Source organism: Oncorhynchus clarkii, chromosome 13 (genome assembly GCF_045791955.1).
Source record: "Oncorhynchus clarkii lewisi isolate Uvic-CL-2024 chromosome 13, UVic_Ocla_1.0, whole genome shotgun sequence".
In the NCBI taxonomy this organism is placed as follows: Eukaryota; Metazoa; Chordata; class Actinopteri; order Salmoniformes; family Salmonidae; genus Oncorhynchus; species Oncorhynchus clarkii.
In genome coordinates, this window is record NC_092159.1 from 37,604,339 (window position 1) to 37,618,788 (window position 14,450).

General features: G+C 41.0%; 2 protein-coding genes across 3 annotated transcripts in view; one reads left to right on the top strand and one right to left on the bottom strand.

Moving 5' to 3' along the window:
* Positions 1-6,760, bottom strand: part of LOC139364631 (1-phosphatidylinositol 4,5-bisphosphate phosphodiesterase delta-3-A-like) — a 30,411-nt gene extending 23,651 nt beyond the window's left edge. The window contains exon 1 of one of the 2 annotated variants that reach the window (XM_071101536.1): positions 6,021-6,760. In XM_071101536.1, coding sequence (XP_070957637.1) covers positions 6,021-6,117 — 97 coding nt within the window. In that variant the 5' untranslated portion in view covers positions 6,118-6,760. Of the gene's footprint in view, positions 1-416; positions 540-6,020 lie in introns of those variants that run through there. The other variant, XM_071101537.1, reaches the window with a different exon arrangement.
* A 4,239-nt stretch (positions 6,761-10,999) lies between these two features.
* On the top strand, positions 11,000-12,911 carry LOC139364632 (protein HEXIM1-like). The gene has a single exon (XM_071101538.1). It carries the CDS (start codon positions 11,342-11,344, stop codon positions 12,470-12,472), a length of 1,131 nt encoding a protein of 376 aa, XP_070957639.1. The 5' UTR covers positions 11,000-11,341; the 3' UTR covers positions 12,473-12,911.
* Positions 12,912-14,450: the final 1,539 nt, after the last annotated feature.

A 14,450-nucleotide genomic window follows, 5' to 3' on the forward strand; every position in this document is an offset into this window, starting at 1 on the left:
ACCCTGATAAGGAGAGAAGGGCACATCAAAGAACGGAGCTGCTAGACAGAGACGGTTGACATTAAGGCACAGATTTTCTCAGATCACACCAATAAACCGCCATATATCCATATTCAGAAATGTTGACAAATTAGCTTTTGATGTTTAAAGAAATTAAATGTTTTTTTCACTATCTAATCATGGCATGGGATTGTTCAATGACAGACATGTATTTGTTTGAAATATAGAGCATTTGGAATGTATTCAGACCCCTAGACTTTTTCCACATTTTGTTACATTACAGCCTTATTCTAAATAAACGTTTTCAAAATAAAAAAAACTGAAATATGACATTTACATAAGTATTCAGACCCTTTACTCTGTTGAAGCACCTTTGGCAGTGAATACAGCATCAAGACGCTACAAGCTTGGCACACCTGTATTTGGGGTGTTTCTTCCATTCTTCTTTGCAGATCCTCTCAAGCTCTGTCAGGTTGGATGGGTAGCGTTGCTGCACAGCTATTTTTAGCTTTCCCCAGAGATGATCGATTAGGTTCAAGTTCGGGCTCTGGCTTGGCCCCTCAAGGACATTCAGAGACTTGTACCGAAGCCTCTCCTGCATTGTCTTGGCTGTGCGCTTAGGGTCGTTGTCCTGTTGGAAGGTGAACCTTTGCCCCAGTCTGAGGCCCTGAGCGCTCTGGAGCAGGATTTCATCAATAATCTTTCTGTACTTTGCTCCGTTCATCTTTGCCCCGATCCTGATAGGCTCCCAGTCCCTGCCACTGAAAAACATCCCCACAGCATGATGCTGCCACCACCATGCTTCACCATAGGGATGGTGGCAGGTTTCCTCCAGACGTGACGCTTGGCATTCAGGCCAAAGAGTTCAATCTTGGTTTCATCAGACCAGATAATCTTGTTTCTCATAGTCTGAGAGTCTTTAGGTGCCTTTTGGCAAACTCCAAGTGGATTGTCATGTGCCTTTAACTGAGGAGTGGCTTCCGTCTGGCCACTCCACCATAAAGGCCTGATTGGTGGAGTGCTGCAGATCTGGTTGTCCTTCTGGATGGTTCTCCCATCTCCACAGAGGAAGTCTAGAGCTCTGTCAGAGTGACCATCGGGTTTTTGGTCACCTCCCTGACCATGGCCCTTCTCCCCCGATTGCTCAGTTGGCTGGGCAGCCAGCTCTAGGAAGAGTCTTGGTGGTTCCAAACTTCTTCCATTTAAGAATGATGGAGGCAACTGTACTCAAGGACCTTCAATGCTGCAGAAATGTTTTGGTACCCTTCCTCAGAACTGTGTCTCAACACAATCCTGTCTCGGAGCTCTACGGACAATTCCTTCAACCCCATGGCTTGGTTTTTGCTCTAACATGCACTGTCAACTGTGGGACCTTATTTAGACAGGTGTGTGCCTTTCCAAATCATGTCCAATCAATTGAATTTACCACAGGTGGACGCCCAATCAAGTTGTAGAAACGTCTTAAGGATGATCAACGGAAACAGGATGCACCTGAGCTCAATTTTGAGTCTCATTTCAAAGGGTCTGAAGACTTACGTAAATAAGGTATTCTTGTTCTTTATTTTTAATACATTTGCAAAAATGTCAACAACAAAAAAATAAGGCTGTAACATAACAAAATGTGGAAAAGGTCAAGGGGTCTGAATACTTTCCGAAGGCACGGTATATATATATCACATATGTTCGTACATTCCATTCCAGCTAAACAACAAATATAGTGTTTGGAGAAGAAAAAAAAACATTTCATTTTCATACACATCTAAAATTGATGAACTAAAAATCTAAGATCTGTTTTGCACACACACACACGAAGGTACCTATAAGCAATCAGTTCTGATGCAAAAACACAAAATGTGAAAAATTGGTGGATATAGCGTTTTGGAAAGAAACTTTTCATTCTACTACAGCAAATCAAATCCTCAATACACAACCATAAATTGTAACTTCCCCACTGTAAAATGATCTTTAATTGACATGGACGTTTTACCTCATAGTTATACCACATAAAGTGAGTTACGTTTAAACTATGAACTAAGGGAAAATGCCACAGACCACGCAAGACAGCATTGATCCTATCAATTTTTATTGGTCGCATACACATATTTACCAGGTGTTATTGCGGGTGCAGTAAATTGCTTGTCAAAAAGCAGGTCATGTCATATGATGTCACCCAAACAGCTCATTAAATCCTCATATGATCATATAGGCTAGGGAGCGTCGACTCGATTCAGCTGCGAGACAATTGTTTCTTGAGCGGATGGTCAGGGGGCTGGAACATAATAACAAATCATTTACTGCAAATTGGACTGCAAATTGACCACAATAAGCCCAAACAGATAACTAAAACATAATCACTTTAAACCTTGTTTACATTTGTATATAATCACTTATACAGTATCTCAATATTATGCGTGAAAATACTTTGGAACAGATTTCCAAAATCAAGATCACTTGGAGCTGATTCGCCGGTCTTTTTACAGTATTTTGTGTCCAACAATAAAAAGACAAAGATATAGGCTATGTACTAACTAAAATATACCAAACTGCAACACTTGGCAAACACAGGAATCAATGTGTGTTAATACATGTGTTGCTGATATTGCAGTCTCTCTGCAGCCAGATAGTATGCATCTGCTGGGTTAATGACATTTGGAGAAAACCTTTGACCCCTAACATTTGAAAAACGCACGGCCACTGGAAACTAGGTCTATGGAAACATTACTTTGTCAACATACTCTTCTTCTCCGCCATTTGAAAAAAGTGTCTTCACACATACCCTAAACAAATCACCCTCCCCTAAAGATTCCATACTACTACTGAATGCTATTTCACATGCTGTCAAAAGAGGGTGAAGTTAATAAATGGTGCATAACTCAGGGTAGTTCCGTTTCCCTTATAGAGTATAATGGGGAAATATCCATAATGTCAGAGACATTGTAATAAAAAGCGTATTGTTTTTAAATGCAAGTTCTCCTTTGGTGTGACTTAGGTTCTCCACAATTTGATGTGCCAAAACAGCTGGTGAGAGGTCTTGAAGTCCTAGAGCTGCAAGGCCAGCAGCCTGACCTCCTGCATTCCAGCCAGTTACAGACACAACCATCTGATACTGTTAGTTTGGTCTGTCATGACTATCAGGACCTCATTCATGGAGAATTTATGGAGTTAGTGTTAGGATTAGGCATCCCACAAATATTCAATGGAAAGGTAAATTCCCACCAGGATGCAAAATAGCTAATTAAAAAGTGTTTCAGGTTAGTGCAGTCACATTATGTGATAGCGCAGGTCAGAGTGCTAATCTCAGAGGCTTTCAAACAAGTAGAGGTCATAGAACCAAGTCTGACATACACTATCGTTCAAAAGTTTGGGGTCACTTAGAAATGTCCTTGTTTTTGAAAGAAAAGCTAATTTTCTGTCCATTAAAATAACATCAAATTAATCAGAAATACAGTGTAGACATTGTTAATGTTGTAAATGACTATTGTAGCTGGAAATTGAAGATTTTTAATGGAATATCTACATAGGCGTACAGAGGCCCATTATCAGCCTCCGGGATGCTGGCCTTCTAGGCAGAGTTGCAAAGATAAAGCCATATCTCAGACTGGCTAATAAAAATAAAAGATTAAGATGGGCAAAATAACACAGATACTGGACAGAGGAACTCTGCCTAGAAGGCCAGCATCCCGGAGTCGCCTCTTCACTGTTGACGTTGAGACTGGTGTTTTTTGCGTACTATTTAATGAAGCTGCCAGTTGAGGACTTGTGAGGCATCTGTTTCTCAAACTAGACACTCTAATGTACTTGTCCTCTTGCTCAGTTGTGCACCGGGGCCTCCCACTCCTCTTTCTATTCTGGTTAGAGCCAGTTTGCGTTGTTCTGTGAAGGGAGTAGTACACAGCATTGTACGAGATCTTCAGTTTCTTGGCAATTTCTCGCATGGAATAGCCTTCATTTCTCAGAACAAGAATAGACTGACGAGTTTCAGAAGAAAGTTATTTGTTTCTGGACATTTTGAGCCTGTAAACCAACCCACAAATGCTGATGTTCCAGATACTCAACTAGTCTAAAGAAGGCCAGTTTTATTGGTTCTTTAATCAGGAAAACAGTTTTCAGCTGTGCTAACATAATTGCAAAATGGTTTTCTAATGCTCAATTAGTCTTTTAAAATTATAAACTTGGATTAGCTAATACAATGTGCCATTGTATTATGGTTGCTGATAATGGGCCTCTGTACGTCTATGTAGATATTCCATAAATTGTCAGCTGTTTTCAGCTACAATAGTCATTTACAACATTAACAATGTCTACACTGTATTTCTGATCAATTTGATGTTATTTTAATGGACAAAAAAATAGCTTTTCTTTCAAAAACAAGGACATTTCTAAGTGACCCCAAACTTTTGAACGGTAGTGTGTGTTTAAATTGAAACAGGGTTATCGTGTGGAACCCATCTCAATGTGATGTCTTAATGAATGGTATTGAAAAAAACTGTCAAGTATATTTCTAAGGTTTATACATTGTTGTTAGATCATATGCTCGTAGGCACAGATGTTACTAGATTGAAATGGGAACAAGATGTACAGGTTGAAATAAGCAGAGAAGAATGGCGTTATATCTGTTTGAAAGCACACACAATGTTCCTACAACCTCAGACACAAAGCTCCAGAAAAACTTCACAAAATGGATGCTGAAATGTCTTTCCCTTGTTGGCGCTGTAAGACGCAAAAGGGTACTTTTTATCACATGTTTTGGTTAGCAAGCACATGCAATCTTATTTCAATGTTTTGGGAATCAGTAATCAACACAATTTCAAAATGTTTACAGATTTCTATCCCTCTCATGCCCAGCTTGTGTTTGTTTGGGACTAACGAACCAGATCCATGGAACAAGAATCAGAAAAAATATATATTGATCTGTCTGTGCTCGTGGCAAATAAATCCATAACATTATTCTTGAAATCAGCTATTCCTCCTACTTTAGCACACTGGCTAAATTAAATATCTAGCTACATCCGTTTGGACAAGATTTTCTATAACCACATATATGGCCTCATATATGGCCAGTATATACACAAAACAAGAAGACGGAGCTTGCGTGTTACATGTAAATACACACATACATAGTATGACATGGTTCTGTCGTCTAGAGTGACAGATATCCAGGCTTTACATGGACTTTGACAGGTGCTCTGTCCATCCTCAGCAGTTCTCTATTTTAGTTGAGGTGTGACTGTGAGCTAAGGGGGTTTTGATCAATAAGGGGGGGCATGGTGAGAGGGTGGTGGGAGAGCTAGGCACAGGGTCAGAGATGTTCATTGGTACGTGAGGATCTGTGGGAGTGGGGTGGAGAGCCTGAATCACAAGTGGGTCAGTGAGCTGTTGGACACCACACAAACACATGACCACTTGTCAGCACCCACACACTCTCCACTTGAGTTGAGCTCTCTTTTCACACAGTGTGTGTGTGTGTGTGTGTGTGTGTGTGTGTGTGTGTGTGTGTGTGTGTGTGTGTGTGTGTGTGTGTGTGTGTGTGTGTGTGTGTGTGTGTGTGTGTGTTTACAAAGACCATTGCATAAGTGGATTTCAAGCAATAGTTTATTTTGTTTAGCAGAACTGATTACTCCCAACGCCAAGGCATATTGTTCACCATTTATCGTCCTTGCATTATAATTTGTCAATGAGAAGAAGTCTTCATTTCCATATTTATACATTCAATGCCTCCTGATAACTTGAAAAAATAAGCACCGACGCCAATTGATGTGGAACGCAATAGCCTAACTGTCATTAGCCTTTTCCTGCACTGATTTATTTCCCCTTATGGACCAGAGCAACACACAAATACACAGGAAATAATAGTAATAACTAGTCAAACAATCAACAGTTGTAAAATATAACTTTTTTTAAAGGCAAAGCTGAACTACGTGCTCATATCTGTTGTAGCAAAATTAAACAAGATTCAAGGAAACAAAGTAGTTTTGACAGAAGAAGAAACGTTTTTAACCTAAGAGTCACTATTCTCTTACCCAGTTTCCTAAGTGGGTCCTGCGCCTTGATGTGGGATTCCACTGCCTTGGGTTCATGGTGCACGGCAGTAGGAGGTTTCTTGCTCCTGCCCAACATGATGCAAGTTCCAATGCCGTCCTCGTTGTACTTTCCTGTCTGTGGCTCTCTTGACTGATATTAAAAAGTCAGAAGTATGTATTGGGGGAGCGCAAATTCCCAGTCCAGGTGTCGTTTTTGAACTCTTCCGCAAGTCTTGAGTTGTGTGTTTCTCCGTTGCGTCACCAGGATAGCGCGCTACATTAATTCATTCCCTTTCCATGTGAAGTCCCTCCCAGCATGATTTAATAGCAGTGCGTAATCTGAGTCCAGCTAAGGGCGCAGAAACTCTTAAACTATACCCACTGACACAAACCACTTGTACCTACAGTCACGTCCATATAGTCTGCCTGGCTATAGCCTTTCTTTTAACATTGCAGCCTATCAGGGGCATTGTGGTCATGGCCAAAAGAAAGTTTAACAATCTCACTGATCTATTTCATAGGTGGGGTCTATTTTATTTATTTATTTTACCAATGAGAGTCACTATTCTCTTACCCAGCTACCTAAATGGGTCCTGCGACTTGGGTTGGGATTCCACTGCCTTGGGTTCATGGTGCACGGCAGTAGGAGGTGTCTTGCTCCTGCCCAACATGATGCAAGTTCCAATGCCGTCCTCGTTGTAGTTTCCTGTCTGTGGCTCTCTTGGCTGATATGAAAAAGTCAGGGGTGTGTATTGGTGGAGCGCAAATTCCCAGTGCAGGTGCCGTTTTTTTAAAACTCTTCCGCAAGTTGTGAGTTTTGTGTTTCTCAGTTGCGTCACCAGGAGAGCGCTCTACAGTAATTAATACCCATGTGAAGTCCCTCTCAGCGCGATTTAAAGATGTACGTAATCTGAGTCCAGCCAAGGGCGCCGAAACTCTTGAAAACTATACCCACTGACACAAATCAAATCATTAATTGTACCCACAGTCACACAGACACATGCCTACTTTATTTTAACATAGAAAGTATCAGGGGCAATGTGGTCTTGGCCAAATGAAAGTTTCACAATCTCACGGACCTATTTCATAGGCAGGGTCTATTATTGTGATATTTGAATCGATCTAATAGCCTAGCCTATACTTCACGATTCATGAAGAATTGCAATTAATCCTATATCCTACAATCTGCATTTATTTGGTGTTCTTTAGCACGGTTCCTCAGTCCAAAATGACGGGTGGCATAAAGCTGTGTTTCGCACTCCAAACACAGGCTAGTCACAATAGTTGATGCGTTACTACATCCATCCACTGACACACACAGCGCCACCCACCTGCAGCCAACGTTCGAAATCTTATCACTGGGCGCCACCTAGCGGTTATATGTGGTTGTACAAATCTGTTCTCGCAACCCCATTGTGGGTGGGTGGGGTGTAGGCAGGAAATACTAAAGTATGAGAGCCGCGGTCTTGAGAATAATGTGTAATCTGGCTATTGCTTTATTACAACCAAATGCAGTTAGATAATTCTAGCAAAGTGCCAAAGTGCACAAACCTTGAATATGAATAACATTGAATATGCCTCCAACACAATGATTAAACCGTTTCGTAATATCGCAGAGAATGCAAGTAGCCTGGCCTACTTCTGAAGACAAAGCTATTTCTATAGCCTATCCTGCTATTCTCTTCAAAGCCAGGCTGCAGTGGTGATAAACATGATCAAATAGCTCTGGGCCCAAGTTATGATTTATTACTTCTTCTACATCCATATATTATTAACATACAAAGTCAATTTGTGCAAAGAGAAATGCTTTTGAAGGGCACTCCACTTAATAGGTGCTATATGTCATTGTAAGTAAACCGGGGGGAATACTAACTGTGGATTAGATTAATAGGTCTTGGTCTAAGATACTGCAGTGGCAAACCCGTGGGGTTGGGACTTAATTAGGATTCGATAAGGGTATAAAGAGGATAATTAGGAGGAGCGAGCTCAGCTGTAGGTTCCAGGCCTAGGGGAGAGAGGCATGTTTCACAGGCCATTTACAGACCTATACCTACAGCATAAGTGCCTTCACTCTCTCTCTCTCACAGAACGGCACTGGGTCTCTTAATAACCTGATCCAAAGGCATCCATTTTAGAACAACCATTCAGGCTCTGTAAGCTTTGATGTGTAATATCAAAACAGAGACAAAAGGATAGAACAATATAATGCACATCCATATATTTATCTAAATACAGTATATGGCTCTGATATGTTATGGGAAAGTCCCAAATGTCTATAGAATAGATCTTTTGACCCATTCTCAATTGTACCCAGCCATGTTGCAGTATATATAGGGTGAGAGATTAACTCATGTCCAATAATCCTCTCAGAGGCTCTGATCCAGGAGCTGCTGTGCTCCTGCCCAGGCATATAGAGCTTCCACCGAACGCCACTGCCTCTGTCAACACCCACAACCCCATTTGGCAAACCTTACCCTCCCTCCTGGTCCCCCCAGCAATCACTCCCCTTTCAGTAAACAATGGGGAATATGACTGCCGATAGATACACAGGTTTGGCTGGTATCTGTCAACTGCCAAAAAGTTTGCCTTGGACTGAAGAACGTCTGATCAGCCTACGTTGAGTGTGCGTGGTACATTTTTGTATTTGTGAGCTTGCTAACAAATGTAGAAATGTATTTAGCACAACTTTACAAAGGCTTATTTGCTGTATATTAGTCTCTTTAATTCTGAGAGTTATAGCTCGCAAGCACCTCACACCAAACCAAACTAAGACTACTAACCCTTATTTAACCAGGTAGGTTGACACCTTACAGGAATAGCGCCTCAGAGAAAGTGCCTCCTCGTTTGGGCCTATACATTCGGGCATAGCCTACTCTTTCGTCAATTGCTCGAAGAAAAATGAAGATGAAAGGACCAAGAAAAAAAGAGGACAGAAGGGAGAGATGCTTATTAAGAGAAACCAATGGAGCAAAAATAATAGAGATGAAAGAGAGGACAGAAGAGAGAGCAAGGGGGTGTGAAAGGGGGAATGATTGAAGATGACAATTTAGGAGAAAATCAGGATAAGAGTGTATGTGATTGAAAGAAAGGTCTATGGTATGAGGGGGAGGGGATGTCTACCCACTGAAAAGTAGGCTTACATGTATATAGCCTACAGCAGCCATCACACACCATGTAGGCACCATGTGAAATGCCACTGAGATGTGCACTCTCCATGTGGGAGGAATCTCTTGCCTGCAGAGAATAAGGACATTGCATATCAGTAAAAATATACAGACACCGTCATTTCTGTTGTCTTGTGTGCCTACTTTTGGTGGGATTTGCAAATAATGCATTACACTGTGTATTTGTTATGCAGAAATATACTGTGTTTGAAGAGGTAATTACTAAATTATGACAGTTTGACGTTATCTATGCTGCTTACATTAATGCAGAGATATAATTAGGTAATTTAACAGACTAGCTATTTCAACCACAGTAAAAAGACCTAACCACCAGCTATCATAGCTAGTAGCTACATGCCACTAACTGTCTAGCAAATCAACGCTAGCTCAACATTTAGTTTGATTGCATGTTTTGAACGTTAAGATGCCATATTACAATACTATGTTTCCACCGATACTCCCACTTTAGCGCATGACGTTTTCTTAGTTAGAACCTGGTTGTGGTAACATCCATGAAAATAAGGCTTGACTTGCTAGTTATTATTTGGCAAGATTCTCTAACTGGTCCTGGTACCTAGCTACTGGACGAGCTAGCTCACATGCTAATTTATGATTTCCACCAGCTTGTAATGAGAAGCGTATATTTTATAATATGCTAATTTATACAACGATTATCAATGCGTTTGCCAATACCATACAATATTTGGTTCTAAAGTTTTATATTTCACTGCACATGCATGATATGTGACGCTAGATAGCACATTAGCTAGCCAGCTAACCTAGCTAGTAACTAGCCAGCTCAGTCGGCAAGCCTTTAGGTCGTTTTTAATATAGAAAAGGGGTCAAAGAGAGGCACGTTTAATCAACTGGTAACTCAACCGTCGACAATAAGCTTAACTCTCAAATGTGGGCAATTGTGTTATGTTAACATTTCACCATCGTTTGTTGTTCCGTTCTATTGAGCCTAAATTGCTACTGGCTAGCTAGCTCTTGATAAGCGATAAATAAAATGTAGTTTATTTAGCATCGTTCTACACTCTTATCCTTGCGCATTAGTGGGAGGCGAGGGAAATATCGCTCCGCACCAGAGATACAAAAAAAAAAAAATCAAGAAAAACCTTCCACTATTTGAAACCACATAAAATAATTGTATAATTGTTAACGCATTAACAAAACGAACATAGTGTGTAGACGATAGTTAATCGTTATTCTACACGGTCCGTAAAAAAGGACTAGTTTGTTCAGGATGACGGTCTCATTATCGTTAGAAAGAAAGGATTGTCTCAATGATTGGGGGAGTGATCCTGAGCCCCCCAAAAAATCCGAAATAGATCAAAGCCACGACATACTTATATGTCATCATTACCGAGTAGTATACACTATGAGTGGGATATGGATTAATGAAGATTAATCCACAGACTCTTCAATACGTTCACTTATTCCCCCCTCTATGTATACATGGTAGCGTCTGAAATAATGCCCCGGACTGCTCTCCCCACGAGACCAATGTGCACTTGATTGACTCTCAGGATAACCAATAAAAATATGATTTAAGCTTAGCAACAGCGAATATGCCATTTTGTCCAATAGCAGCAATGAGAGGGTGGTACCATATCCTAAAATCTGATTGGCTTAAATGTTCAAAAAATGTCCTAGAATTGTGGGTTAGGTAGTTTAGCATGGACGGTCTGGCTAGTAATTTACCTACATTGGAACTACATATCCCACAAAACAAGTAGAGTCAAGAAAAGCAGCATGCGCACTTGGCAGTGGTAGAGGTGATATAAAGCCGCGAACTCCTTCTGTAGTAGCATACTGGACAGTCACTGTTGTGGAGATGAAATACGAACTTGAGAAGGACTACGAGTGCTAGCGGCACCGAAATAGTTAACGTTAGTTCGCTAGCTAGCTACAGTAGCTCTGACGAATCATTCGCGAAGTAACAAGTGTTACCATTCATAACTTTGTTTTTAAGAGTAGCGATAGTGAACGTTTCGAAAGTTAGCTGAACATTTCTTGTCAAGTAAATGTTACTCATTAAGACATAGAAACAGTATACTTAGCAAAAGTTATCTAAAAATATTTTAAATAACATTTAGCTTAATTCACACAGAGACAACGGCTGACATGTTGTAAGGCGAACAGCCATACACCAGGATGACAGAACAGAGCATTGAGAAGACCCATCACCTGAAAACTTCAGATACCCCATCAGGTGGGAGAGAAAGAGTTGTGGAGCATCCCCAAACCAATGAGAGACGTGGACTGGAGACTGACGGTAGGGGGCGATATGGAGATAAACAGCAGCAGTCAGAGAGCGAAGGCGGGGTTATCCCTTCAGACAAGTTGTGGCAAATGCAAGGCGGACAGAGGGAGGTGTGCCCTAGATTCGTTGCCGGAAATGCACTTCCTAAGTGCCCAGCAGCAACACAGCCTTGCCAGGAACCAGGAGCAGATGCAGCCGGGGAAGGTGGCCTCGTAGCCCACGGAAATAGTGGAGATGGACCGCACGAGGAGACCCTGAGTCAAGTGCAAGGCGAGTGTGGGAAAAGAAGCGACTCTGGCTCTCTGGGCGCCGGGGCAGCTGTAGATGCGCGCCAGGGCAAGAAGAAACACAGGCGTCGACCATCCAAAAAGAAGCGTCAATGGAAGCCCTATTTTAAACTGTCTTGGGAAGAAAAGAAAAAGCTTGACGAGCGAGAGACAGAACGAGCGTCCCGAGTGAGAGCAGAAATGTTCGCGAAGGGGTTGCCCGTTGCCCCCTACAATACAACGCAGTTCCTTATGGATGAACACGACCGTGAGGAACCGGATCTGAATACCGAAAGTGGGCCCCGACGTCAGTTGGGGACTGGTGCTCGCCCAGAGGACACCGCAAGTGAGGACGACCTATTCGATGTCGAGGAGGAGGAGGACTATGGCAGCGGTGGTGGCAGCGACGGCATCGGGAGGCCTGGAAACGCCGGTGGTGAGTTTCTTCAGAGAGACTTTTCTGAGACCTACGAGAAATACCACATCGAAAGTCTTCAAAACATGTCCAAGCAAGAACTGGTTCAAGAATACCTGGAGCTGGAAAAGTGTATGTCCCGCCTGGAGGAAGAGAACACCCGGTTGCGACGCGCAGCCAACCCGGACATCACAAATGATAGCCAGGTGCCCCAGTCGGATTCGGCGCGGATCAGAGAATTGGAGGGTGAATTGGAGAGACTGAGGGCGCAGAACAGTGAGCAGCGTCCGCATAACCAGCAGAGCAAGGAGCGGGAGCAGATAGTCACATTAGGTGACTAGAAATGGATAGAACCAGGTAAAATGTGGAAACTGAACTAGACTTTAAAAAATTGTCAGCAGTTTTATGAAATCGGTTCAGTGACAGTCCGTAAAATTGCTTTGCAATACTTTATCTTTTGTTTTCTATTTGGACTGTAAAGGCGCCTGTTTAAACTTTTTCAAAAAGTAATGTATATATTTAAAATTATTATTTTCTTTTTTATAAAGAGAATGTATTTGGAAATACGTTTTTGTTTCCCTGGTATGCATGCATTAAAGTACTCTATCCCACAATTTAAGTGAGCAGGACATGTTTGTCTAAATTTAACATTTGTCAAACAATGCTTATTTTGACAATTTCAAATAATGTTCCACAATTAAATGTGTAAATTAAAATGTGCACAAATATTATTATTTTTTTTTTTGTAGGGGGTAAATAAAGATTTTTGCCTGATATCAACAAGTGTTTGGCTATTATCTGCAAGCCATTTTACAGCGATCTACTTAGATCATTTTCTTTCCACTATTTAGGCAGATGTAAAGTGATGGGATATGCTCAATAGCCTAGTTTTTCAGATTCATTCAGATGTGTCCATACTATCCTACTCTATTCTTAGATTAGCCACTACCAAATCAGGTAAGTTGTGACCGCTTCACTCATGACTGATGGCCACTGTAGAGATCATATGCAGGTTGCATAATGTAACCCTTGATAAATAAAATACAAAAATAGAATCTACAGTAGGCTGTACATAGACATATGCAGGGTTACAAAAAACTAACTGCAATCAGATTGGAGATACTTTTGAAAAAGTAGACATCTACTTGATTTAAATAAAGGATGTTTGTGAAAACATATTTTTTGTTTTCTCAATGACATTCAATTCAGCATTGGAAAAAGGGTGCAAGTTAAAGTTTGTTCCACCTGAGTGAGTCTGACCACAAGTCAGAGACCATTATGATGATCACACCAAATGTGTCCGACAGCTCCTTTTAGTCTTATTCTAATTGAGGGGAAAGTAATCAGATTAAGTTACTAAATTTGGGAAATCCCAAAATTACATTGATTACAATGTTGGCCAGGTAACTAGCAATAGATTACATTTAGAAAGTATTTTTATTTAACTAAGCAAGTCAGTTAAGAACAAATTCTTATTTACAATCACGGCCTACCCCGGAGGACGCTGGGCCAATTGTGTGCCGCTCAATGGGATTCCCAATCATGACCAATTGTGATACAGCCTGGAATCGAACCAGGGACCGTACCCAACCCTGGATATATGTCTCTAGCTGTAGCTGATGGTTTTGTGAGGTGTCACGACTTAACATGATATCCTTACCAAAGCTATTTTGTACTCCAAAGCTCCTTAGGTCACCTCTTGACCTGTCTCAGTGGTATGGGAAATGGACCTAATGTAGTAGGCTAAATCTCATTGAGCAGCTGACTCCAACTTGCTAAAATAGTCTTTCTAAACAAGGCAAGGGTCCTGTTAAGAGTTCCATTGCCCTACTTCCATGGTATAATTTCGGGTATGGAATTTATTGGAACAAGGGTGACCAATGAATGTCAGGGGGGAACTCTATTCACTTTTTCTTTACTGTCATTACATTTTGCAACTAGTCATAAAATTAGATTGAATTCAATGTGAATGTTAAGCATTCATACTGTTCTTATGGAATAGTATACAGCTAAATAGTGTGAAAAGAGGGATAGTTCACACAAATTACATAGGCTTTCCTACCCTGTAAGTAGTCTATGGACAAGGTATGACATAAATCAATGCTTTGTTTACCTGTCTACTGTTTCCAAACTTTTGTGGCACAAATCCAATGCAAGTCAATGATATTAGCATATTTTGTTCTTCATGTCCAAATCATTCTAAAGTATTCAACATTGAGTGTTGCTCAATTAAGTTACTTATTACGTATTTAACAGTGGCCAGGTGAAACAAACCAATGCATGGATTTCTACCATACCTTGTCCATAGATTTATATGGT

Excerpts from the sequence above, each read along its gene's own strand:
- LOC139364632 (XM_071101538.1), top strand. The coding sequence starts at position 11,342 with ATGACAGAACAGAGCATTGAGAAGACCCATCACCTGAAAACTTCAGAT.